This window comes from Onychostoma macrolepis, chromosome 22, assembly GCF_012432095.1.
Source record: "Onychostoma macrolepis isolate SWU-2019 chromosome 22, ASM1243209v1, whole genome shotgun sequence".
NCBI lineage: Eukaryota > Metazoa > Chordata > Actinopteri > Cypriniformes > Cyprinidae > Onychostoma > Onychostoma macrolepis.
Genome location: NC_081176.1, coordinates 4,382,151 through 4,408,982, shown reverse-complemented (window position 1 = coordinate 4,408,982; position 26,832 = coordinate 4,382,151). Strand labels below are relative to the sequence as shown.

The following is a 26,832-nucleotide window of genomic DNA, read 5'->3' as shown; positions in this document are numbered from 1 at the left end:
GCGATAGCTACTCTATGGAGCCCAGTTTATTGACTTAGTCGTGCCTTGCCTGTTTTCCTGTGTTTTTTTCTAGTCCGTGTTCCCTGGATTAACCCTCCTTACCATTTGGACACTGTTTGCACCTCTCTTGGATTCTAGCTTGTGTACCTGGATTATCTCTCTGCCTTGCCCCACTGGATACTGTCCGCCGATCGTCGACCCACGCTTGTCCTAGGATTACTCTCTGCCTGGTCCCTGCCATACCTGTCTGCCATTGTTTCGACCCTGCCTTTATTTATGACCATGCCTTTGAATAAAAGCTTGCACATGGATCCGCACGTCTCACGTCTCATCAGCCCCGTTACAATTATTATTATTATTATTATTATTACTACATAAATAAATACGGGAGACTCAGTTTCCAAAATGTACAATAATATAAAGCATATATCAACTGCTTATAAAAGACGGCCGTGCTTCAGTGTCATTCCTCGCACAATAAGGCTTGATTTTATTCCAAAACTGCAGTACATGAGGCTGCCCACTGCTCCAGGTGTGTGTTCATGGTGTGTATGTGTATGTTTGTTCACTACTCACTGCTGTTTATGCACTTGGATGGGTTAAATGCAGAGCACAAATTCTGAGTATGGGAAACCATACTTGGCCACTCTCACGTCCTCCTTTATGTGGAAATGAAGGACCAAAAGGGTTTTAATGCAACATCTGCAAGATTATCTTAAATAGAAAGAACAATTGATTAATCTCCAAATAAGAATTGAAAAATAGGATGAAAAATATTCAAAGTACTTTTGTAAGTCATGTACTTACTGTAATAATGCATTAATATGTCAATTTGATTTGCTAAGTGTTACAAGAGTGGTGTTTGCATCATTGTATACAGGTGTGGGGATTTTTTAACTCTTTCTGCAAATTAAATTGTTATAGGCGATACTGAGTCTATCGATGATGGAATTTAAGTTGTTGTATAAAAGCAATATCACCGTCATAACTCTGCTGTTAGACTTTATATCTGCAGGCCGTGGTTACCTGTGACCTCATACCTGCATAGAGTCTAATCCCAAAATTCACACAACAAAGATGGTACAGAAACGCTTCTGAAAGTGGCATCTTTGCATGCTGTTTAATGCTGCTCAGAGGTGCATAAAAACATTTACAGAGCAATTACAAATGCAAACACAGATTCTGAGATGGGTCAGAACTGGAATAATTTAGTCTGCCATTTATGGTGCATTGCATCTTTATAAGCAGCCTTAACTCAGCTTTGTAATGACACGATTTCAGTACTCCTGTTTGTGTGATATTTTTTTAAGTGTGTGTGTTGATGTGCTTCTTAGTACAATTGAAAATATTACAACTTGGCATGAAAATACAGAGCTATTATGCAGGATTTTCTCACCAGAAGAAATATCCAGACGATCCAAGGCTCTCTTCTCTGTCTTGTCAAATTGTCATTGAGATTCATGTCCTTTAGCGTGTAACATTTATCTCTGACGTGGGTGGGTATAATTTATACCTTAGTCCAGAGCATCTAAAATTAATAAAGAAAAACAACAGTTGAAAACACAATTTCACATCATTATCTGTCATTCAAAAAACAGGGGCAATGCATTTTTGAACGTTTTTGGTTTTCTGCAGGTTCCATAAACTATTATTATAATTAACATGCTTTAATAGAATTAAAAAATACAGTAGCCTAACCACTGCAAATAGCAAACAGATCAAAAAGCTGATCGTATTATTTTTATAGTTAAAAATCTTCCATATCACATTGTACTTTCACCCACATGATATAGTTAAGATGTGTATGGGCGGAATTACTGTGTTGTGACAGTACGTTATACTATACCTTGAAACTAGTGATGGGACGGATCATACAGAGGCTCCGATGCTCTGACGCAGTTTTGAAGTCTATTTGTATCACACACTGCACCGATGCTTGTATTGAAATGACAGTATCACGTGATTGATGCCGTTTAAAGCTTCAAATGTCCAGCAGTATTGGAAAGTCGGAACAGCTGGTTTTAAAAAATTGCCACTTTGCATAACCCTTGTGTTTGCGAAAACAAGTCTGACATGTCGCTAATATGTGTATTGTTACGTATTGTTGTGTAATGAACCATTTTTTGGTGTAGTTTGATCCCCTTCAAGCAAAGTGTGTTCATTTGGTGGCCATATTTGTAACACCTCTGTGCAGCTCATCTATGGAGGGTTTTTTTTTTTGTGTGCGTGTGTGTGTGTGCCTTTTTATTCAATCAAACATACTGTGTTTGAGAGTAAAACTAATTATTTTGTAATTTAAAAAAAATTTTAAAAAAATATTGCAAAGAAAAGTCCTCTTAAGGCTCAAAAAGAAATTGGTAACACAATGATTTGCAGTGCTTGTAAATCTTTGCAAATCTTTATTTTTCTTTGTGTTTTTTTCATCACGAAACCACAAAAAGAAGTTTTCACATTTCAAATTTGTGAAATTTGACAACTCGATATAACAAAATTTAACTACCAACTCTTGCTTTTTGCCTTTATTGTCAATGCCAATATGCATTTTTACATTTAATATTTTGCATTTACACACACACACACATTTGGATGGAGTTTACTTAAAGCAAGTTAGGTTTACACAACTCTGGTACCAGAGGCATAATGAAATTGCTTTAGAGTTGCATAATACCTTAATATTATCATTAAGAAATCAAGTTAAGAAAAAGAGGACAATTATGTCAGTTGACCACATTCTGATCATGTGGGACTGATGTACACAATAAAATTAAGTAAATTCAAAGGATAATTTTTTGTTTGTTTGTTTTCCAGAGTAGATCAGTGCACAATACTGGTTTGAATCTGTGCACATGTAGCCAGAATATTTTTCATTTTCATTTTACACTTTTAGTTTATATCATTTGTGTAAGAAATTAGCTCTTATTTTATCCTTTTGGGAATCAAATCTTATAGATTCGGGTTGATATGATTAAACTGATCTGATTCAAATAATTTACACTTGATCAACTTCGACGTCCAGCGTAGTAGCCAAATTTAGTGTCTTATCGGTTTGTTTTACTATTCGTGGCCAACAATATTTCAAACAAAATGATAATTTTACCATGACCAAGGTAATATGAGATCTTGGCAAATGTTTAGACTTGAAGATTACACAAGACAAGGATTCTTTATAAATAAAACAAAAATTTATTTGCTAACTGTTATTCTACAATACATGAACTAAAAGCTATTGAAACACACACATACACACACACACACACACACACACACACACACACAGACATGGTTCAGGAAATGAGTTATTACGATTTGAAGAAAGTCCTAAAGTCTAGCACTCGTTTGCTAGTTCGTTAAATTCAACCTGAGAAAAATCACAAGCAGAGATTTTTAGCGATCTTTATTGCTTAACGATTAATTCGCCCAGTTCAGCAAGATATGGAGATTTGCTTGCGTTCGAGTTGACAGCTGACGGTGGCCTCCTGGATGGCTGCTTGAGGGGATCCCGGAGGGAATTTCTTCAGGCACAAAGTTTGACGGAGTGTTAATAATTCTGGATGATCACTAGCCTGATGTTACGGCTGTGAGCACTTCGTAGCGCAATCAGTGAGGCGAAAGAGCCAAAGATAGAGAGAGAGAGCAAGCCAGCAAGCCAAGAAGGCTTTGTGTTCAGTTTTAAGCAGGCTGATTTTGTCCGTCCCAAGGGTGATTGTCCCAATCAGATTGTTGTTGCAGGGCTTTAACCACGCGCCATACTGTTAGTTTAGACCTTGTGATGAGTTGATTCAATGGCCCATCTGTGTCTGTTCGAAAGGTCTTACATTTATATATTTAAGTGCTAAATTACAATCACAGTCATGATTAGCAATATTTTAATTGTTTCATTATGGATGAGTTTAATCCAAACATCATTATGATGAAGGCCTTATCCTATGGTCTTATATCGAGCCAATCCACCTCATTTGAGCACTCATTAGCCTCGTCTCCCTTCTCTGTTTCACCTGAAAAACAAAAAAAAGTAAAATACCATTCAGATAAATACAAATCCAGCATAAACACTCAACATTTCTCATGTACATGTATGTTTCTATTAATGCTGTGTTATTTAATTTGAAGGTCTAATCCTTTTCCATCTGTATGCTGCATTAGTAATAATTTTTAAGTAGTAATGTATAAGAGCTATAATGACTTTAGATTTGTTAAAGCAGTGCTATTTGAAGCTGTAGCATTTGTAAGTTTTCCATTGTTTGTATTTATTGCTTGCTGTTTAGCAATATCTCACCAAAATTACAATTACACATATGCATTTATAACAGTATTATAGTGAGAACCTTCTGACAAGTCCTCATCTGATGGTGACTTTTCTTCTTCTGACAAGTCCTCATCTGATGGTGACTTTTCTTCTTCTGAGAATTCCTCATCTGATGGTGACTTTTCTTCTTCTGAGAATTCCTCATCTGATGGTGACTTTTCTTCTTCTGACAAGTCCTCATCTGATGGTGACTTTTCTTCTTCTGAGAATTCCTCATCTGACGGTGACTTTTCTTCTTCTGAGAATTCCTCATCTGACGGTGACTTTTCTTCTTCTGAGAATTCCTCATCTGATGGTGACTTTTCTTGTTCTGTTGATTTCACAGGATCCCCTTGAGCTGCATTTATAACAGTACTATTGTGAGAACCTTCTGAGAATTCCTCATCTGATGGTGACTTTTCTTGTTCTGTTGATTTCACAGGTTCCTCTTGAGCTTTAGAACGAGTTAACCATCCACCAATACTACTAATGTAGTTCACACTAGCCCTCCAGAGCGAATGTTCTTTCTTCAGGCTGTAAGGAGAAACCAGAAGAAAACAACAGTGGTCATTGGAACAAGTTACAAATTTTCTGTAGTCACTATATTTCAACTACTTTAAGTACAGAGTATAATAGACTATAACAAAATTACATTTTCTGTTATCAAATTAGTTACCGAATTTAATTTTTTTGGCATATACACAAACAATATTTGTGTTTACAATATAAAACATTTAAAACAAATTTCATTTCCATGTTTGTCTGTTTATGATTGTTTGACTGCAACATAAGGATGTTTACTCACCTCAGATTACAGTTTGAGTCTTGTAGCACGTCAATGAGCTGCTTTTTGGAGTAACCTAATTTATTGTTACTCAGATCAAGTTCTTTTAAAAATGTCAATGCGTTTGTCTGAGTTAAATCTGCAACATCTGTAATGCCACAGTCGTTTAGACTAGAAAGAGAGGAAGAAATATATATGTTTTTATGTCTCATGTTTTCCTTTTCTCAGCAAAGTTTTGGAGGGAAAAAAAAATTAGTCATATCAATGGGAATGCATTTTGATGAGGAGTTTCGCCTGATGGATTTCCAGTGGTATGGAATTTTGAATTGAGTTTAGACAGGGAAATTAACAGAATTGACCAACAGAAGTTGTTTCAGTGAACTCAGCGTAACTGGAGCCTTGTTCTGCCAATCCAATGGATGTCCACCAGGTGAAACTGCACATAATATTTACAATGAACGAGGCTATCATCCTCAGCCACTTCATAAAAGTATTGTTCTAGAATAGAAAGTGCTGCAGAATAAAGAGCTATTTGCAAAATGTTTCTCTCTCTCACACACACACACACACACACACACGTTACATCCATTTTTATTTTTATTTTTTTTAAATGTCTGCATAATTTTACCATGCAGAAGTACTCTATAATGTGACTGCACCTTATTGCATGATAGATCAAATCCAGCCAATTCATAAAAAGACCCAAATATTTTAACTGTATGAAGCTATGCTCTACATTGCCAAATGGTTTAAAATATAAAGATAAAAGGGCAGTTTAAAAATCATTAAATTATACATAAGAAAAATAAAGGCACAATCGAAGTGTCTGCAGGAACACACATTCACTCTTTTTCAACTTAATATATATATTCCTCCACTAGGAGGAATTATTTTCCACAAATATGGGATATATTAGCCACTTTCGCACCGCTTCAGTTCCATAACTAAAAGTACAGTACTAAAGTACTAGTTATAGAAGATTTCCCAGTACCATTTAAAGGGTTGCATTCGCACCGTCAGTGGGTACTAGGAAGTGACGTAAGCGACAGTGACGTCATTTGTGCGTGGCATTCAACAACGAAAACAAAGAAGAACAATGTTAACAACAGGAGGATGGAGGACACTGTGATCGGAGCTGTGTTTTTGTTGTGTCTTGCAGGGTTCACAATATTGGACATGGGATGTCGACGTAACTTATACGTCAAGCGATTGAAAGATCGGAAAGGAGTTCAAAATGTTCAAAAGTGCCTCCACTTCAGCGTCTGTCCGTCTATCGCTGTTCTCCATTCTTGTGAAATATCAGTAGATGCAATGTTTACACAGTATGTGTTTACATGGTGTTTTAAATCATGGCGGGTGAGGGCGTCTTCGTACGCGTTTAGCCAATCAGCGTACACTTACGTCACAATAGTTCCTATGGAACTGTTTTAGACCCTACTCTGAAGTAGGAGCTAATTAGTTCCTCCAAACGGAGTTTCGGGAACTAAAACAGTTCCTAGTTCCCACGGTGCGAACACGCCAAAAAGTGGGTAGTTCCACAATTAGTTTGGGTACTATGAAAAGGTTCCTGCAGTGCGAAAGGGCCTATTGAGTAAAAGTGTTTTAGTTAAAATTACAGTGTTGAGGTGATTTTAAGCATTGTGATTTCCATATTGGAATATTCCTCACCTCAGTCTCTCCAGTTTACAGCGTGAATTATTCAGTAAGTCACATAAGATCTCCACTCCTTTGTTTTCTATTTTATTCTGACTGAGGTTCAGCTCTCTCAGGTGTGAAAGGTTTAAACACAGGGATGAAGTCAGGATGACACACTGTTTCTCTGTAATTCTGCATCCACATAGACTGAAAACAGAAAGAGAAAGAACAATGAATCAGATCCATGTTCAGTTCATGTGCGAGTTAAATTAATCCTGACTAAACAATAGTAACTAATATACAAACATGGGACCTTAATTATAGAACCATAAACCAATCTATAACTAGGATTTGAGGATACTATTTACAATCCAAGTCTGGAGCATGTTGGACAAAAAATGCTTGTGAATTGCAAATGTAGATTAAGATACAGAATCAATACAGAACTGAATGAACATTTAAATGCACTATTTTTTCATTCTTAATGTGAGAAATCAAGAAAATTGTATGTTTCAGTATTAAGGTTATTTTAGCGTAGTTTACCATCGTTAAATGCAAATAATGTTGCTTAAAGCTGCAGTACATTATAATGATTTATCATTTGAGCTGTCGGGTCGGAGTTCTCGCAAAAGTCTTAGTGTGATTACATCACATCCGTGAACAAAGAGAAGAAGCTTCAGCTATTACACTAGTACGATATGGTGGGAAGATTGTTAACAGTTCTGACAGCCTGAAAACATACCTAATGAACAAAATTATTAACATAAAGGATCGTACAAAAAGACAACCAGTGGACCAATCATCCATTGTTTAAACAAAGAATCCTTGGAGAAGAGTTTACTGATAAAAAGGGAAAGTGACAGAGCCTGTAACAACAACAGACTGGCTTTTCAGAGGTTCAGAGACTTTAAAACTGACCCAGAGATCAACAGTAATGAAATCTAGCAACGTAGTAACGTCAGTGTGACTGACTAGTGGGATCTCGAGACAGCTTTGAGTGTTGGTGTGACAGCGCGTCAGCGGGGGTTGCCGATCCACTGCTGCTGCTTCTTCCGGGTTGGACGGCGCGCTGCAGCTCGTCAAACCGCAGCTACCTCTCCTGGGTGCTTCAACACTTTATTTTCTAAAAGAGCAAGATCTAAATTAGCTCCACGAGCGGCAGGCGTCTTTTTAAAGATGGCTTCCCGCTCGTGTGTTTCTGGATGTGGTCGTTTCCTGGCTTCATCTGATGGTCACGATCGCACAGTCTCCTGCTTGGGCTTTCAGCACACTGAAGCAGCGCTCGTGGATGAGTCATGTTCTCATTGTGGGAACATGACCATCGCGATGCTGCGCTCCAGATACCAGGCCAAGGCGTTGAAGGAGTTCCATGAGGGTGGTGCTGACCCAGGTGTGCTGCAGGAACTGCGCACAGCGACGGACCTCACCCTAAGCATGACGAAAGTCATGGCGCGGGCCCTGGGTCAGACGATGTCCACATTGGTGGTCCAGGAGCGCCACCTATGGCTGACCTTGGCGGATATGAGGGAGACTAACAAGCATCGCTTCTTGGACTCCCCAATCTCCCAGGTCGGCCTATTCGGCGAGGCGGTGGAGGGCTTTGCCCCACAGTTCTCTGCTGCTCAGAAGCAGACGGAGGCGTTTCGTCATATCCTGCCCCGGCGGTCTGCTGCTGTCTCCACCCAGCCTCCACTTCCGCTACAGCTCGGACCCAGCAGCAGCTTTCACAATGGCCACAGAGTGGAGCTGGCCTCAGGAAAGCAGCACAGCCCGTCTCCGCCCCTGCCAAGCCCATGAGGCGCCAGGACAAGCGGTATCCCTGAGACGGGCGACCCGGAGTCTCTGGATCCTGCTCTTCAGGAGATGGTGACCGCACCACTCCTTCCCCTGGAGGAGGGCCGGGTGGAGAATCTTTTGTTCCCTTTTTGTTTTGTTTCCACCACTGGCTCCCCAGCCAGTGGTACCCAAAACCTAAAAAAAAAAAGAGCAGTTTCCTTTTTCTCTGGGTCCCAAGAGGGCCAGGATGGCGGTGCACGAGGCACAGTCTCTACACCCCCATCCCCCTCTCCTTTCGCCAGCGGGCAGCAGGGTCTGGTCCGAGGACGCGATGTCGGAGGGGACCCTCGGCATGGACGCACTGGCATACGCAAATATGCTTTTCCCCCAGTGAGCCTTCTCGCACAGACGCTGTGCAAGGTCAGGGAGGACGAGGAGCAGGTCCTCTTGGTGGCGCCTTACTGGCCCAATCAGACTTGGTTCCCCGAACTGATGCTCCTCGCGACAGCCCTTCCTTGGCAAATTCCTCTGAGGAGGGATCGCCTTTCTCAGAGAGGGGGCACCCTCTGGCACCTGCGTCCAGATTTGTGGAATCTCCACATGTGGTTCCTGAACAGGACGCGGAGGTTCTTGGTGGGCTACCTCCAGCAGTAGTAAACACCATCAGCTAGAGCCCCGTCTACAAGATACGCTTACAGGCTGAAGTGGAACCTGTTCGTCGATTGGTGCTCTTCCCGCCGGGAAGACCCCCGGAGATGCCCGATCAGGGTCGTGCTATCCTTCCTGCAAGATGGGTTGGAGCGAAGGCTGTCTCCCTCCACCCTCAAAGTGTATGTTGCCGCAATTGCTGCACATCACGATGCAGTAGACAGTAAGTCTGTCAGGAAGCACGACTTGGTCATCAGGTTCCTCAAAGGGGCGAGGAGGTGAAATCCTCCGCGCCCTCAACTGGTACCCTCTTGGGATCTCCCCTTGGTCCTGACGGCCTTGAAGGAGGAGCCCTTCGAGCCTCTGCAGTCAGTAGAGCTTAAGTTTCTGTCGTTGAACAAAGCAAATTGCTCCCACAAAGCAAATTACACCCAGCCATTGCTCTGCTTTGTCCCGTCCGCACCTTGCGCATTTACGTGGACTGCATGCTTCAGGACCTCAGACCAGCTCTTCATCTGCTTCAGAGGACAGCAGAAGGGAAAGGCTGTCTCCAAACAAAGACTTGCCCACTGGATAGTGGAGGCTATAGTCCTAGCTTACCAGGCCTGACTCTTGCCATGCCCCCTCGGAGTAAGAGCACACTCTACGAGAGGTGTTGCTTCTTCTTGGGCATTGGCGCAGGGCGCCTCGATAGCAGACATCTGTAGAGCTGCCGGCTGGGCGACACCTAACACGTTTGCGAGATTCTATAATCTCTGAGTAGAGCCCGTGTCCTCCCCGTGTACTCACCTCAGGTGGCCAGTAACATCGGACCCGCTCTGTGTCGATCACGCTTGCTGCGGCATTCCCCTCCAAGGACCGGATACGTGCGCTTTTACTGCTTCTCAGTTCAGTTACCCTTGGCGAACCCTGTTGAAATTCCTCCTGCACCCTCGGCAGTCAGGCGTGGCGGAGCACCAGATGCCAGGTCCAGCACTCGTGCCCAAGGTCAGCCCTTATGCTGGGCTAGGTGCCCATGTATAGTGATTCCCCTTTGGGTGATCCCACATGTGTATTTTCAACGGTATGGCTCTCCTCGCGGTGAGCCCGTGTCTTTCCCTGGCAGAGACCTTCTTCCGTCTCTGCTGTGTATTGACCTCACCCCAGGCTGGCTGAGTCTACCTCAGAGACTTCCATATGTAGTACTGCCTAGGCCAGTCCATATGTGTAATCTCCACATGGTACCTCCTTTACGCAGGATGTGGCTTCCGTAGCGTTCCCCTACTTGGAGTACGCTTTCCCAGTGTTATTCATATCCACTGTAGGGAACAGCAGTGGCTGTCATCTCTGCCTAAGCCCTATCCTATCTTCTGTCCCAACTGGTGTTGGGGGACTTGCTGGCTTACGCAGGGCACTGGAAGGGGTCAGCAATAGTGGCGTTTTCCAAGGGATCCCATTAGTCAGTCACACTGACGTTACGTCGAATGTGACTGACTGATAGGGAACGTCTCGGTTATGTATGTAACCCTCGTTCCCTGAAGGAGGGAACGGAGATGTAACATCCCGTCACCACAGTTGCTGTACCACCGCTGTACGGCCGGGGCACACAGCGAAAAACTGATGTGCGTTTGCGGGGCGGGGTGCACGTGGCGAAACACGCACACCAACTGTCATTGGCTTGTTTTGTTAACACTCGAAGGTGATTGGGCTCTCGGGCGAGATGCCATTAGTCACTCACACTGACGTTACGTCTCTGTTCCCTCCTTCAGGGAACGAGGGTTACATACGTAACCGAGATGTTTTATGCCTCAGACACTAGATGGCCAAATCTTCTGTTGTATGTGTTTACCTTTTTACATGTTTACCAAGCAGGTGTGCTCTTAACTCCTGCTTTCAATCAATTACAAGAGTGATGCAGCTGTGTCAAAATGTATATGAAATGCTTTCATTAATTGTGTGTAAAGTGTTTTTGGAGGATGGCATGGATACTGTGTGATGAAGTTTATCACAGCAGTGGATGTTTACTTCTGTTTCTGAAAGTGGTGACCTCCCTTGAACTGGAGTGTTTTTGACAGACTGAAAATGAGGATGACAAATGGTCAATTTAACAAATATTTGAAGCTAGCCTGTGTTGCTAACTTCATTAGCTAACCTCCAAAAACATGCATTTCATGACCTCTCTTTGACTAAATGTATCATCAGTGTTGCAGAAACCATGTAAGTCTGTCAGAATGATCTATTGTCATTCATGTTTCAGGTTCTTATCTTTTGTCACTTCTGCCTCATTTTGCAGCAGTTTTGTTAAATTTCAGCATATGAAACTTTCTACTGACAAACATACTGAACCATTAGCACATTAGCTCATACTGTAGTACTTTTAAATCTTTCTTCAGACAGGGAAATGCCAGATGATATTGTGTTAAAATAACTTAATAGTCAAATATAATTACACTGTAACTGCTGTAAAGAATAATGTTACTAACTGTAGTTTTTCAAGCTTGCAATGTGAATTGCCAAGCAGAAGCCCAATGTTTTCAACAACAGAGTCTCCTAGTTGATTCCCACTGAGGTTCAGCTCTCTCAGGTGTGATGGGTTTGACTTCAGGGCTGAAGTCAGGATGAGACATAGTTTCTCTGTAATTCTGCATCCACACAGACTGAAGACAGAAAGAGAAAGTTTGTGTATGAGTTAAATTCATCATGAGTAAATGCCATAAAATCACTAATACAGCAGAACATTAAAAGCTAATTATAGAACCAAAAACCAATGCAGGAGGGTAACTTAACTACAATTTAAGGATACTAGTTACAGCAGTCTGGAGTATCTTCACTCTCATAACAAAAAAAAAAAAAAAGCATCTTCACTCATAAAAAAAATAATAATTACACACTCATTGAATGAATTATAAATGTAGATTCAAATATAGAATCAACGTAAAGCTCACTGGAAAAAAAAGTGACATTTAAATGGACTTTTCATGTTGTTAATTTGAGAAAAGTATTTTTAGAGTGTGCTTTACTACACAAAATACAAATTTTGCTTCAAAGCTTAATTATTTTTCTACTGATACACATTGAATCTGTCCAATAGTTAAAAGCATTATGAACTTTCATCATACTGTAACTGATGTACAGCATAATGATACTAACTCTAGTTTCTCCAGCTTGCATTGTGGGTTCATCAGTAGATCACCGAGGTTTGTTACTCCTGATTGTCCTAATTCATTCCCACTTAAGGTCAGCTCTCTCAGGTGTGATGGGTTTGATTTCAGAGCTGAAGTCAGAACAGAACAATCTTCATTTGTCATGTCACAGCCTGTGAACCTATATTCGGAGAAATCAGATAAACAAACTATGTTTCATTCAAATACCAAAACACTATTTTCTACGTTTTGTGATTGTTACTGACCTCAGTTGCTTCATTTTACAGTGTGAATCCTTCAGTACATCATACAACTGCTTTACTTTTGTGTTTTTTAGTTTATTCCCGCTCAGGTCCAGCTCTCTCAGATGTGATGGGTTTGATTTCAGAGCTGAAGTCACAGCAGAACAACCTTCAACTGTCATATCACAGTATCTTAACCTAATATTGGGCAAGATCGAGAGAGAGCATAAAATAAAACATTAGAAGCTAACTCTTTATTACATCAACAAAACAAGGAAGAGAGATCATCTTTACTAGAGATGCAGCATCTGTGATGGGCCGGATACTGTTACACTTACACTCATTAAAAGGCTCTGATACAAAAAACAGATAGGCCTACCATGCAGTGCAAGTAGCTACTGTACTTATGCGAAGACGAAGAACATCAACAACAGAACAAACAGAGAGCAGAATGGAAACATCAGAGATTAAGGATGTCTATGTAATATAAATGCATCTAATTCATAGAATATTAATATTAATTCATTAATGGATTGATCGTGCAGCAGCACAGACATGCAAGCTTCTCAAGCGCACTTCTCTTTTGCACATACCGCTGGAAAATTTGTAGTTTGGTTGGACATGTCACTAGCAAGGAAAGTAAAACAATGTGCCCATAACTACTTGATGGTACTTGATTCCTTCTTCCAGAATCACTCCAGATCCTTTAGATTCCCAGCTCCATGTTGGTGGTGCTTCTCTTCAGTTCACTCCACTCATTTTCTATAGAGTTCAGGTCAGAGGACTGGAATGGCCAGCAGAAGCATGGTTTTGTGCTCAGTGACCCATTTTTGTGTTGTTTTTGAGGTTTGTGTTTGGATTATTTTACGGTTGGAAGATCCAAATATGGCCCATTATAAGATTTCTAACAGAGTCAGTCACTTATTGATTTTTTTATCTGTCGGTATTTGATAGAATCCATGATGTCATGTGTCTAAACAAGATGTCCAGCAGAAATATAGGCCCACAATATTAAAAATACAGCAGTATATTTCATTGTACACATGGGGTACTTTTTATCGCTGTGTTCACCAAACCCATCTTCAGTGTTCGCTGCTAAAAAGCTCATTTTTTAGTTTCATCTGACCATAGAAGCCAGTCCCATTTGAAGTTCCAGTCGTGTCTGACAACTGAATATGCTGGAGTTTGTTTTTGGATGAGCTAGGAGAATTTTTCTTGAAACCCTCCCAAACAACATACGGTGATGTAGGGGCTGTGTCACGAATCCCGCCCATGCACTTCTGTTCACTCACCACCAGAGGTCAACTGCTCACCACATGGACTCTTTCACCACACTACTGTTGCATTTTCACCAGACTACAATTCCCATCATCCATTGCACTGATTGCACACAGCTGTACCAATCACACGCTCACACCTAATAACTATCACACAATCACACACCCTACATAAACCATGGACTTCCTCTCACAGATTGCAGAGTATTGTCTAGCGTTTATCACAGTCTTTGCTGATAGCTACTAGTTTCTTAATCTTAGTCTTGCCAAGCCTGTTTATCTGTGTTTTGATTATTGCTTTTGTGTTTTTGGATTGCCCTTTCGTCTTGCCTTTTGGACTCTGTTTGCCCCTGTTTGGATTATTGCTCGTGTACTCGGATTACCCCTATTGTCAAGCCCTTTGGATATTGTTTGCCGATCGATGACCCCCGCATGCCCTCGGAGTACTCTTGTGTCTTGTCCTCAACATACCTGTTAACTAATGTTTGACCCTGCCTGTATTTGACCACGTTTCTAATAAATGCTTGCAAATGGATCCTCACGCCTCATGTCTCGTCGGCTCAGTAAAACAGGTTGTTTGACAATTTTTTTTTTAAGGTATTCTGACCCCGAGACTCAACTATTTTCTGCAATTCTCCAGCTGTGGTCCTTGGAGAGTCTTTGGCCACTCAAATTCTCCTTCTCCCCGTGCATTAGGACAGACGTCCTCTTCCAGGCAGTTTCCTAACATTTTATGTTGATTGGAAATTCTTAACCCTTTCACACGTGAGTTTAAAATATTCTAGCTGAGCCCCCAGCGTGAGTTTTTTTAGGCGACCGTTATTTTAGAATGTATAGCCTTATTGTTTCCATGGCGACGCGTCATGCTTGTCATGTGACACACCGCAGCCCTAATAGCGCTGTATGACACATGGATGGATTTTATTTAGTTTTTCCTTTTTTGATTATTAATATTCACAAACATACTCACTATATTATGAAATATCTGATATTCCGATTCTGAAATATGTGCAAGTAAATGTATTTGGTAGTTTAAATACTTTTATAATGATCGTGTTAGTTGATCTATACCGGGTGATAGGCGCCGCCATGTTTGTTCGCGCTGAATCCGAGCTGTGGGATTTACAACACGTAAATTCATCCTCTCCTCCCGAAACACGTTAAAGTAAGTCTCTGGTTAAACAAGGGAGAAGAGGAGAGTAAACATTAAAGTTATCTACACAATCTGTATATGATATCAATAAAACATGTCGTCAGATTATATTTATAAGGATCATTATTGCTGCTTCCATAGACATCAGCGTGTATTTTACAAACGATAAATGTATGGTTTTGCTAGTACTTATGTGTATTTAAATGTCTGAAACCTAAAATAAGCATTATATGGTTGAAAACACTGAATTGTGATAATATGACAAGCGCTCGTGCGTCTGATCTGGCTCCGCGCCAGAAAGCAGATTTGAATTCATCAGTTGATGACGTGACGCACTGAACGTTCTAATCACACTGGTGTGATCGTACGCTCCAGGGACCAGCCAAGACTGATCACACTGGTGTGATCGTACGCGTTAAAGGGTTAATTATTGCCCTGATGGTGGAAATGGGAATTCTCACTGCTCTAGCTCTTTTCTTAAAGCCACTTCACTAATTTGTGAAGCTCAATTATCTTTTGCTGCACATCAGAAATATAGTCTTTGTTTTTTCTCATTGTGATGGATGATTAAGGGAATTTGGGCTTCGTTTCCCTCCTATTTATATTTCTGTGAAACAGGAAGCCATGGCTGGATAATTTCATGTTCATAATCACCCTGGAGTGCTCAGAATTGTGAATATGAATGGGAATATACTTCAGAGATATTTTACTCATAAGAATTTCTAGGGGTGCCAATAATTGTGTCCAATGTGTTTTTGAGGAAAACATTTCATAATGAGATTTTCCCCCATTTTCAATTGTTTTAGTTCTGTGAAAGGTTATATATATATTTTTTTTTTTTTTTTTTTTAAAGATCAAAACGATAAACAATGCAGATTAATTTTCACAGCCTTCTTTGATCATATTTACCAAGGGTGCCAATAATTCTGACTCAGGCTCGTCGTGAGATACTGAATATAAAGTGTTCCTCACCTCAATCTCTCCAGTTTACAGTGGGAATCATTCAGGAGATCACATATGTGCCGCACTCCTGTGTTCTTTATTTTATTCCAACTGAGGTCCAGCTCTCTCAGGTGTGATGGGTTTGATTTCAGAGCTGAAGACAGGATGAGACACTGTTTCTCTGTAATACTGCATCCACACAGACTGAAGACAGAAAGAGAAAAGGCAATGTTGGGCTGGCCAGAAATTCATTCTGTAAAGTTATTGTTTACTCAGTCATCTTAATTCACTCTAGTTTGATAAATCAATGTTCTTTTGGCTAAACAATTACAAGTCAGTATCAAAATCTTGTACCAAAAACAAGATTCTGCCACACACTGGAAATGTTTTTACTTACGGCTAGATACAAAACTGCTGTAAATATTCCATAACTGCTATATAGCAATTATGGAATATGTATAGCAGTTATGTGTGTGTATATATATATATATATATATATATTGACATCACCTTGACATAGTCACCATTGACAAACTACTAAATGTAATGTAGAAATAAGAATTTTCTGCGAAGCTGCTTTGTAACGATCGTGAAAAACGCTATACAAATAAATGTGAATTGAATTGAATTAAAATACAAGATAACAGGGCAAAAGATGTCCCTTTATGGGTATATACTGTAGTTTAGCAATATCACAAGAGCAAGAGTGCTGTTTTTCCCTCAAATATCTGCAAATGTAATAATGATTTTATATAACCGTTCAATAAACGTGTTACATTTTACACAAAATATTGTCAGTGTTGTTCCAACCAAAGCCACAGCAGAAATGTTGTGCCTTTTTGAAAACCAAAAAACAATGCCTGTTATTGAATAAATCCAATTTTTTAAATGAATTGAGTAAGCCAATGATTCAGTGACTGATTCATAAAGATAGTCACGTGCTTCATTTCCGAATGAAGCAGCCGTTTGAAAGAATTGTTTAATGAAAGACTGAATGGCTCACTCATTAAGTGACTTTCTGCAACCTACTGTTTTAGTGTTACAACCATGCCCCTTGTTTTTCTGTGTTTTTTGTGAGAATTCCAGGGTAGAGGCTCCAACTTGGTGGCCGGTTCTGCTTTACTGAGAATGGGCATCACCTGTGGCACCCTATTTAAGAAGCTCCAGGATTTTCTCTCTCTCTCTCTCTCTCTCTCTCATTTTTGTTTTATCTCTTTGGTTACAGAGTGAGTTCTTGGGGTACTTATTCCCATCTTGCTTCCACATCTCCATTTGAAAACCCCATTTCCAACCATTCATTGATTTGTTCTTGTGTTGTTTGCCCTAGACTTATTATGTTTGACTCTAAATAAATGTATTACCTTTAATGAAACCTCTCACCCTTCCAATGATTTCTAACAAGTTTTTATTGTCCTATACATATGATAAAAATGTCCTCTCACCGTTCCATTGATTTCTAACAAGTTTTTATAGTCCTATACATATGATAAAAATGCCCTATCCATTTTTATTGTCCTACACATTAAAATTCATACACATAATATTTATATTTTAAAACAATCTGGCATAATTGTCTGAATTGCTGCATGTTTCATCTACATTCGTGATGCACAATTTCCAAAATTTTAGTAGAAAAACCATTGTTCTCTCTATCTACAGTAACTGTTTAATTTTAATACTTCACATTATTATTGTCAAGTACAGTAACATTGCTGTTAAAAGTAATATAACATTTTAAAATGATCTGAAATACTCACGTCAGTGTGTTGAGTGTACAATGTTTATCCTGCAGTAGAGCAGCGATCTGATTCACTTGTGTGTCTCCTAGTTCACGTTCACTCAGATTCAGCTCTCTCAGGAGTAACGGGTCTTTACCCACAATTCCAGTCACATACTGACAGGCTTTTTCTGCAGCAGGACTTCTCAAAAACCTGCAAAAATGTATGCACGATTCAATTTAATTCTGAACTAAATGTCCATTGCCTTTTAAAATATGTTAAAACAAAATTAATTATCATTGTTCTTAATGACAAGCTCTAGTTCCTTTCAGCACTTTTATTTTGAACAAATAAATACACAAAATAATAATTTAGTCTTTTTGACATTCAAATATTTATTTGAAAGAAACAGTGTAAATGTCGAGAGGAGCGGAAGGGCATCAGATCACAAGATCTTCATTTTCAGTACAAATACGGACAATGAAGTTGGCATTTTGAATGGTCCCAAGATCTTCCTGGACACCACACATTTGTGAAGACCTGGATACTCTGATACTCTGGATAGATCTGCTGTAGTGTGATACAGTGTTGGGAATCTGGGCTTGATGGAAATCAAATACCACACTACCAGTGGTGTAGTCTAGTTGTTTGTAGTGAGTATACTGTGATTTTTCCCTCCCAGTCTCATACTCACCCATCCCAGAGCAGCCCCTCATAAGCACCACCACACTCACTAAACAGGGCTCTACGCTTACTTTTATTTTTTAGGAGCACTTGTAAAAAAAAAAAAATAAATAAAATGAAAAAAATAAAATAAAATTAGGAGCACAGTAAAAAAAAATAATAATAATTCAGGACCAATTTCTGATCAATAACAAAAATTAGCCTTCCCATAAGTAATATTGGACTCCTTAAAGTGATTTACAGGGGCATTTTTTCTAACTTTATTCTAAGTATTTTATATTTTATGTCAAATTCAAAAGTGTATTTTTATAAGCTTTTTTGGTAACACTTTACAATAAGGTTCATTAGTTAACTACATTAGTTAACATTAACTAATAATAAATTGCACTTATACAGGGTTTATTAATCTTTGTTAATGTTAATTTCAACATTTACTAATACATTATTAAAATCTTGTTAACATTAGTTAATGCACTGTGAACTAACATGAACTAACAATGAACATCTGTATTTTTATTAACTAACGTTAGCGAAGATTAGTAAATACAGTAACAAATGTATTGCTCATGGTTAGTTCATGTTAGTTAATACATTAACTAATGTTTAACTAATGAACCTTATTGTAAAGTGTTACCGCTTTTTTTTTTTCAAAATTTCTAATTAAAACAATGGAATAAGAAGAATAAGTTACCGATCAAATAAAATTAGTATTAACAAAATTCACTTGGTCTACAGAGGTGGCACAGAAGAACACAAAAGTGGCTTGTAGGTATTTTACAAACATTTAATGAGGCTCAGGGGTGGCGTGAGTGCAATTAACTTTAATGTTTTAAACATAACATTTTGAATATAGAAATATTAAATGATTTAAACTACTGAAATTATACTTTAAAAACTAAACTAAAACTGCCCGTAGGTAGCGAGCAGCAAGTTAATGATTTTATCACTGAATCATTAATTCAATTGATTCGTTCGAACGACTGATTCATTCAAGAACAAAGCAAGTCCCTTGTGTATACTATCCACCCTATCTGGCCTAAATAGTATTGAAAATGACTAATATCACATTTAGGATGGATATGCACATTGGGACTCAAGCAGTGACTGTCTTTATGAATGGGTAATTGAATTGACTCACTAGATTAGTTTAAAAACGCAGATTCATTCATAAACGAAACAACAGCAGCAGCTTCAGGGGAAGGCTTACAAAAACACTGAAAGGGTGTAGTTCGTTTCATATCTCCTTTAGTGATTCACATTAGTTAATTTCAAGCTTGCTGTGCTGCGCACTCAATGCTGTGCAAGAGTTGCACAAAGGCAATAGTTGTCAACAGAAATACGGAGTGATTACCAAAAAGTCGGTGCTTCGCAAAACACCGACAGGGTGAATTTTTGAACGAACGTGTGAAAGGTCTGTTACAAAACGATGTTGTTACGTATCCGCACGCTTTTTTAAGTGGGCATACACAAATCCTTGACCGTTCCTCATGGGTATACGGCGTATACCTGCGTATCACGTAGACTACACCACTGCACCCTACTGAATATCAGCACATTTGAAGATTACCGTTTTACTGAAATAATATTTGAATATATGCTGCTCTCACAGCAGCAAAAAAATAAATTGTTAGTCAACCGTTGGAATCCTCCTCACACAATGGACAGACAAACCTGGACTGTATTTGTTGGACATTATCTCGATGGAACTCTCAAATTCTCGTATGCATGGATCTAGTATGGAAACTGTGGGTTTATGGCATTCAACTTTTGATGTTGTCATCTTTTCTAGAATCCTTGTAAAAATTATTTTATTGTGGGTGGGGGTGGGTTCTAAATTTACACAGTTGCTTTTTACAGTTTATTTTGTTTTTTTCCTGCTGTTCCCAGAGGAAAATTTTATAAAAAGTTGTTAACCAAAAAAATAATATTTGAATATGAATATTTTGAATGAATGAATGAATGAATGAATATTTAGCATGCATATCACTTTTTTTTCTTTTTTTATTATTTCATCATGTCTCACCTCAGCTTTAGTTGACAGTTTGGATCCTGTAGTACATCACTGAGCTCCTTCACTCCTGATTGTCCAGGATCATTTCCAGTGAGATCCAGCTCTATCAGGTGTGAAGGGTTTGATCTCAGAGCTGAAGCCAGAGCTTTATAACCTTCTTCAGTGATACTGCAGTCTGAAAGTCTACAGAAAATAAATCCATGAATTACAATTAACATTACAATTAATAATGCTGCTCAAAAGCGGCACAAATGTATTAACACAATAATAATGTGAACCGAATGCATGAAGTACATAAAAAAACAAACAAACAAAAAACAGGAACTCAAAAGGGGAGGGCTGCAATATTATGAATACGAAAATTAATTTACATGACTATTCAAACTGGGAATAAATTTTATACAAAGAAAGTTCCCACCACTGAAGCCATCAATGACTAGCGTGAGGTATGCACTCTCACAAAAACTCATTTTATAATTAGAGGTGTATGTAACAAACTACATTCACTCCATTACATTTACTTGAGTAACTTTTGGAAAATATGTACTCGTTAAAGGGATACTCCACCCCAAAATGAGAGACACAGAGGAGACGAATTATTGAATAAAGTTGTTATATTTATTTTCTTTGCATACAAAAAGTATTCTTGTCACTTCATAAAATTCAATTGAACCACTGATGGCAGATGGACTATTCTGACGATGTCTTTCATACTTTTCTATGCCTTGACAGTGTAATTTACTTGGCAGTCAATGGGACAAGCCTCCCGGTTTTCATCCAAAATATCTTAAATTGTGTTCCGAAGATGAACAAAGCTTTTACGGGTTTGGAAAGACATGAGGATGAGTGATTAATGACAAAATTTAAATTTTGGGGTGGAGTATCCCTTTAAGAGATTTAAAGGTGGGTACTTTTAATAAAAAAAAAAAAAAAAAAAAAAAAAAAGAACATGGGTAAGAACGTAGGTTACCAATAGTAAGTCAATGGGGACTACCAACTGTTTGGTTACATACATTCATCAAAATATTTTCTTTTTTCTTCAGCAGAAGAAAGAAATTCATACAGGTTTGAAACAACTCGAGGGTGAGTAAATTACAGAATTTTCATTTTTGGATGGATCTTTAATCAAGCAATTGGCAAAACAGTCTCAATTGGTTTGTGAATCAATTTGAATGATTTGTTCAGTTCCTTGCAGACACTGAACCATCTGATGTGGTTTCTCACTTGTAGTGGGACATTTAAGAACCCTGAGAACATGAAGAGCATAGGATAAAGTGGACATGAAGAATCAATCAAAACCAAATCTGTGAATGCACTCTATTGTTTGCCAGCAATGAAGATCTTTATTAGTTTGCACAGACACAAACATTCAATACTGACATGTTGACGACACCTAAAACGTAAATCATTTACGTATGAGTAACTTTACAGACTTACAAATGAATCCTTATGAAAATTGAAATCGCAGCATTAACATTTTATTATATTGTATTGAGGCCAGTGATATTAATGGCATTATGTTTTCAAGTTGCGTTGTATCCACGGAGGGATCAGAAGCAACCCTAATAATTTATTACTATTATTATCACTTGCCTTTTTCTTTGTCCTTCACCCCCTCCCAATCTTAATGGAATCTTTATTATTATTTATTATTGTTATTATTATCATTACAGTTATTATTGTCCTTATTGTTGTTAATATTTTTGTTGTTGTTGTTGTCTCCACTGGTTTCCTTTTTTTGTTCTCTCTTTTTTTTTTATTTATTTTTTTATATCTGTTATAAATCTGTTAGATATTCTTTGATTTTTATGCTTCCACCCTCACACCTAGATACAATGAAACACACACACACAAACTCACAGATGTCACACCCCAGGACTGTTTGTTGTGCTTTCTCCCTCATGTGCCCATATCTGGTTATGTTCCTGTCCGGTATTGTTGGATGTTTTTCTGTGTGTGTCTGTGTCTCTCTGTGTGTAGACACACACAGAGACAGAATGAACAGACCTGACTAAATGTTGGGGAGCTGATGAGGGACAGACAGGTGAGAGGGATGAACTAATAATGACATAACGAGAACAGGAACATAACCAGATTTATATCTAATAGATTTATAAGAGATATAACTAGTAAAACTAAAAAAAAAAGACAAAGAAATAAAAAAATAAATTATATATATATATATATATATATATATATATTAACAACAATAATGACAATAATAGCTATAATGATAATAATAACAATAATAAATAATAATACAAATAGTAATAATAAAGATTCCATTAAGATTGGGAGGGGGTGAAGGACAAAGAAAAGGGCAAGTGATAATAATAGTAATAAATTATTAGGGTTGCTTCTGATCCCTCCGTGGATACAACACAATTGAAAACATAATGCCATTAATATCACTGGCCTCAATACAATATAATAAAATGTTAATGCTGCAATTTCAATTTTCATAAGGATTCATTTGTAAGTCTGTAAAGCTGCTCATACGTAAATGATCTACGTTTTAGGTGTCGTCAACATGTCAGTATTGAATGTTTCAGTGTCTGTGTGTGTATGTGTGTGTGTGTGTGTGTGTGTACCTGTTTTTCTATTCAGGTGGGGACTTAAACCTGAATACACACAGACTCATGTGTCACGGTGGGGACCTAAATTGAGGTCCCCACGGGTAAACAAGGTAATAAATCGCACAGAATTTTTTTTTTGAAAATCTAAAAATGCCTGTAGTTTCCTGTAAGGGGTAGGTTTAGGTGTAGGGTTGGTGTAGGGCAATAGAATATACGGTCTGTACAGCAGAAAAACCATTACGCCTATGCAGAGACCCCACAAGGATAGCAAACCAGACGTGTGTGTGTGTGTGTGTGTGTGTGTGTGTGTGTGTATTTGTGTGTTGAGTGTGGGGTGGTTGGTTGAGAGAGAGAGAGAGAGAGAGAGAGAGAGAGAGAGAGAGAGAGAGAGAGAGAGAGAGATAGTCTATTTAAACTCTTCAAGAAATCTCTTAGGCCTTATCCTTTTCTCTTGTCTGACCCTTTACTGCTCGGTTCAGTTAATTAGAATAAGAAACACATGTATAAAATAAGTTCATATATATATTACTTGTAATATAGTTTTATATAATTATTTCACAAATGCTTATCTATAAATAGATAATTCAAGTAATTTTTAAAAATGATTATACATCATAAAAAGTGTTGCAACAATTTTACAATAAGGTCTCTTTGGTTAACATTAGTTAATGCATTAACTAACAGGAACTAACAATGAACAATATATTTTTAGATCATTTATTAATCTTTTTTTAATGTTAGTTAATGCTAACATTAAAATATTCATGTTCATGTTAATTCACAGTACATAAACTAATGTTAAGAAAGATAATTTATTAATCTTTTAATGTTAGTTAATACTAACATTAAAATATTCATATAACTATAAATTTTAATCATGGTACAGTAACTGATGTACATATAACTATACATTTTAATTAATAATGTAGTTGTCAACTTTGAACATAGTTTTGTACTTAATATTAACTGACATTAATAAATGCTATATAATTATTGTTCATGTTAATTATTAGAGTTATTGTTAATAACTGAAACCTTATTGTACAATGTTACTAAAGTTTTATATATTGTTCTGTGTGAGTGTTTTTCACAGTCTTGATGGTTTGGATTAACCCTGTCATTGCTGTATCCTTTAAAACCAGACTGCCAGAGGGTTACTGTAAATGCATGTTCCCGCTGGGCACCGTTCTCCTGATGCCACCGGGGTCACATTTGCTCTGATGGCTTGGGCCCGTCATCACTGCTTGCAGCTATATTTATTTTTTTATTTTTTTATTCTGTAATTAGAGATAGCACTGTTGTGAGGTTAATTATGGCTCGTGATTTCTGTGTGAAAATGTACAAATATGTGTCCATGCAGTTATTGAATGAAAACCACTACAACACACATACGCGCACACACACACACACAACAGCAACAAAAATGTATTCTTCAAATTGTCCAACTGCTGGAAGTAAGCAGATTCAATAAATATATAATATTTCAGTGATTGATGTGGTGTTGAGTGTAGCTGATTGTGAAATGTACTCACCTGAGTATCTTCAGCTCACACACAGGATTCTTCAGTCCCTTACTGATCTCTTTGATTCCTGAGTCCAGCAGACGGCTGTTGTTCAGGTTCATCTCTTTCAAGATGGTTTTGGAGGAGAGAACAGTAGCTAGAGCTGAGTAGCTTTTCTCTGTCAGCTCACAATTATTCAACCTAAACACAAAAACAGCATTATTTATTATTCAGCATATATTCAACACACATCAGATCAACAGGTCTTCATATCTGATGATACATGCAACTGACAGTCTTTTAAAATGATAAACAGAGACGTTATTCTCACGTAATTTTCTCCAGTTTGCTATGAGAGTCCATCAAAAGAGCAGAGAGCTTCTCCCAATCCAGATCTCCTAATTTATCTTCACTCAGATCCAGTTCTTTCTGTAATAATGGACATTTACCCAGAACGTCAGTGAGATACTCACACACTTCCTCTGCAGCAGGACTTTTCAAAAACCTACGGGAAGAAGATAGTAATTTTATATTAGATAATTATATTACAATTCATACATTTCAAGGATGATACAACAACTGATGATTCTCAGCTCTTAGTGGCTAATATCGATACTTGAGCATTTCAAATGCTACGTGTGCCCAATTATTATGTCTCATACTCCCATGAATTTGTGCTCTACATTTATCCCATCCAAGTACACACAGAGGAAAGAGAGCACTGTACATTCACTCCCCCCACCTACAATCCCTGCTGGTACCGAGACTCGAACCCATGACCTTTGGGTTACAAGTCAGACTCTCTAACCATTAGGCCATGACTGCCCCTTTTACAATTTTACCAAACGGTGCTGCTACCTAGTAAAATTAAGAACATCTCACCTTAACCAGAGTGACTATATTACAGATGTTTTGCTGGTTTAATGAGAAACCAATGATATTAACTCTTCCCCCACAAGCATTTTTTTTTTCTTTTTTTGCCAGCCAACACCAGCACCATCTCGGTTACATATGTATCCCTCGTTCCCTGAAGGAAGGAACGGAGGCATCATGTCCCGTCGCCACAGTTGCTGTACCACTGCTGAGCGGCCGGGTCACCAACTCGGCTCCTCAGCGAAAACCTGAGTATGCGTTGCACCTGCTGCCTATTATACTCGTGCTGCGATCAGCGGCAGCTGGATGCAATCATCGCATGCCAATGTACATTGGCTCATTTAGTTTACACTTGAAGTAGATTGGTCTTTTTAGCGAGATCCCCAATTCATCAGTATTGGTGTGACGTATCCATTCCCTCCTTCAGGGAATGAGGTTTACATACGTAACTGAGATGTTCCCTTTCGGTCGGGCACTCTCGACGTCATGTCGATACTGACAAATTGGGGAACCCTACCAAAGCGCCATGGATACTGCTGAGCTTAGATTTTAACAGCAGATGGCACTGCATGCTTTCGAAACAGCTGTATTCTGGTGTTTCCAAATCCTTACACACATTAATCTTGTTTACATTAATCTCATGTTATAAAAGCATTCTGAGCTGAGGTGAAATAACATGACTTGGCCGAATGCACAAGCGCTCTTCAGCGCTCTTCTTCATGAGCATTTGAGTATGCGGATAAAAACTAGAGTAGAGCGCCATCTGCTGTTAAAATCTTAGCTCAGAATCTATTCCAGAGGAATGGCGATGCATTTGTAAAATATCAGAATCGATCTATGAATCGATTCTGCAATGATTTATCATCCCAGCCCTATTAGCCGGGGGGTATCTTGGTGCTTCTACCTGATTGAGGTGAGAACACAGGAGGATACCGGCTCAACACAAAGGCTATAGAATCTAGCGAACATGTTGGGGGGTTTCCCAGCCCGCAGCTCTACATATATCTGTCAGCGAGGCACTACGATCCAGTGACCAGGAGGATGCAACACTTCTGGTAGACTGGGCTCGCAACCTGAGCAGGCAGGGCACACCCTGATCCCTGAAGGGAGTGGTAGGAACCTTGAAGGCCCGTCCACACCCCCGAAAATGCTTGCCTGTTGTACGTGGCACCCCAGCCGGTATACAATTTTTTATTCGTTTTTTTTTTTTTACTAGGGTGTCATGATGCAACAGAAGTTTAATTCAACAAGCACATTAATTTCACTCTATGTGTAGAAACTCTCAGACGCTTCACAGTTTGTCTCATTTCACACTGTGAAGACCATTTCAAAATCTATGTAATGTGTTGTATTGTGTTGTGAGTCATTTAATCAGGATCATCTTCTGTATATAACGATATGCAATTTTCAGTGAATGCAAGTAATATAGAAAATACAGAGATGTGTTTTGTTTAGGGCTTTCCCCTGACTAAAGATTTTTCTGGTCGACAAGTAGTCATTCATTGTAAGCATTAGTCGACTAATTGCACAGTTATTAATAAACCATTTAAATCATAATAATGAGTCTTTAATTGCCTACACAGCCTAATAAGCATTCAAGTGCA

The 26,832-nt window shown here is 38.6% G+C and overlaps 1 protein-coding gene across 5 annotated transcripts in view; it reads right to left on the bottom strand.

Moving 5' to 3' along the window:
* Positions 1–2,537: 2,537 nt before the first annotated feature.
* Positions 2,538–26,832, bottom strand: part of LOC131531330 (uncharacterized) — a 76,126-nt gene continuing 51,831 nt past the window's right edge. For 3 of the 5 annotated variants that reach the window (XM_058762002.1, XM_058762006.1, XM_058762004.1), the window contains 12 exons: positions 24,687–24,860; positions 24,386–24,556; positions 20,290–20,460; positions 17,622–17,795; positions 15,895–16,068; positions 12,517–12,690; positions 12,258–12,431; positions 11,591–11,764; positions 6,738–6,911; positions 5,091–5,240; positions 4,326–4,819; positions 2,538–3,995 (listed from right to left, as the gene is read on the bottom strand). In XM_058762002.1, the coding sequence (XP_058617985.1) occupies positions 3,925–3,995; positions 4,326–4,819; positions 5,091–5,240; positions 6,738–6,911; positions 11,591–11,764; positions 12,258–12,431; positions 12,517–12,690; positions 15,895–16,068; positions 17,622–17,795; positions 20,290–20,460; positions 24,386–24,556; positions 24,687–24,860 (2,275 nt within the window). In that variant the 3' untranslated portion in view covers positions 2,538–3,924. The other 2 variants (XM_058762005.1, XM_058762007.1) reach the window with 2 other exon arrangements.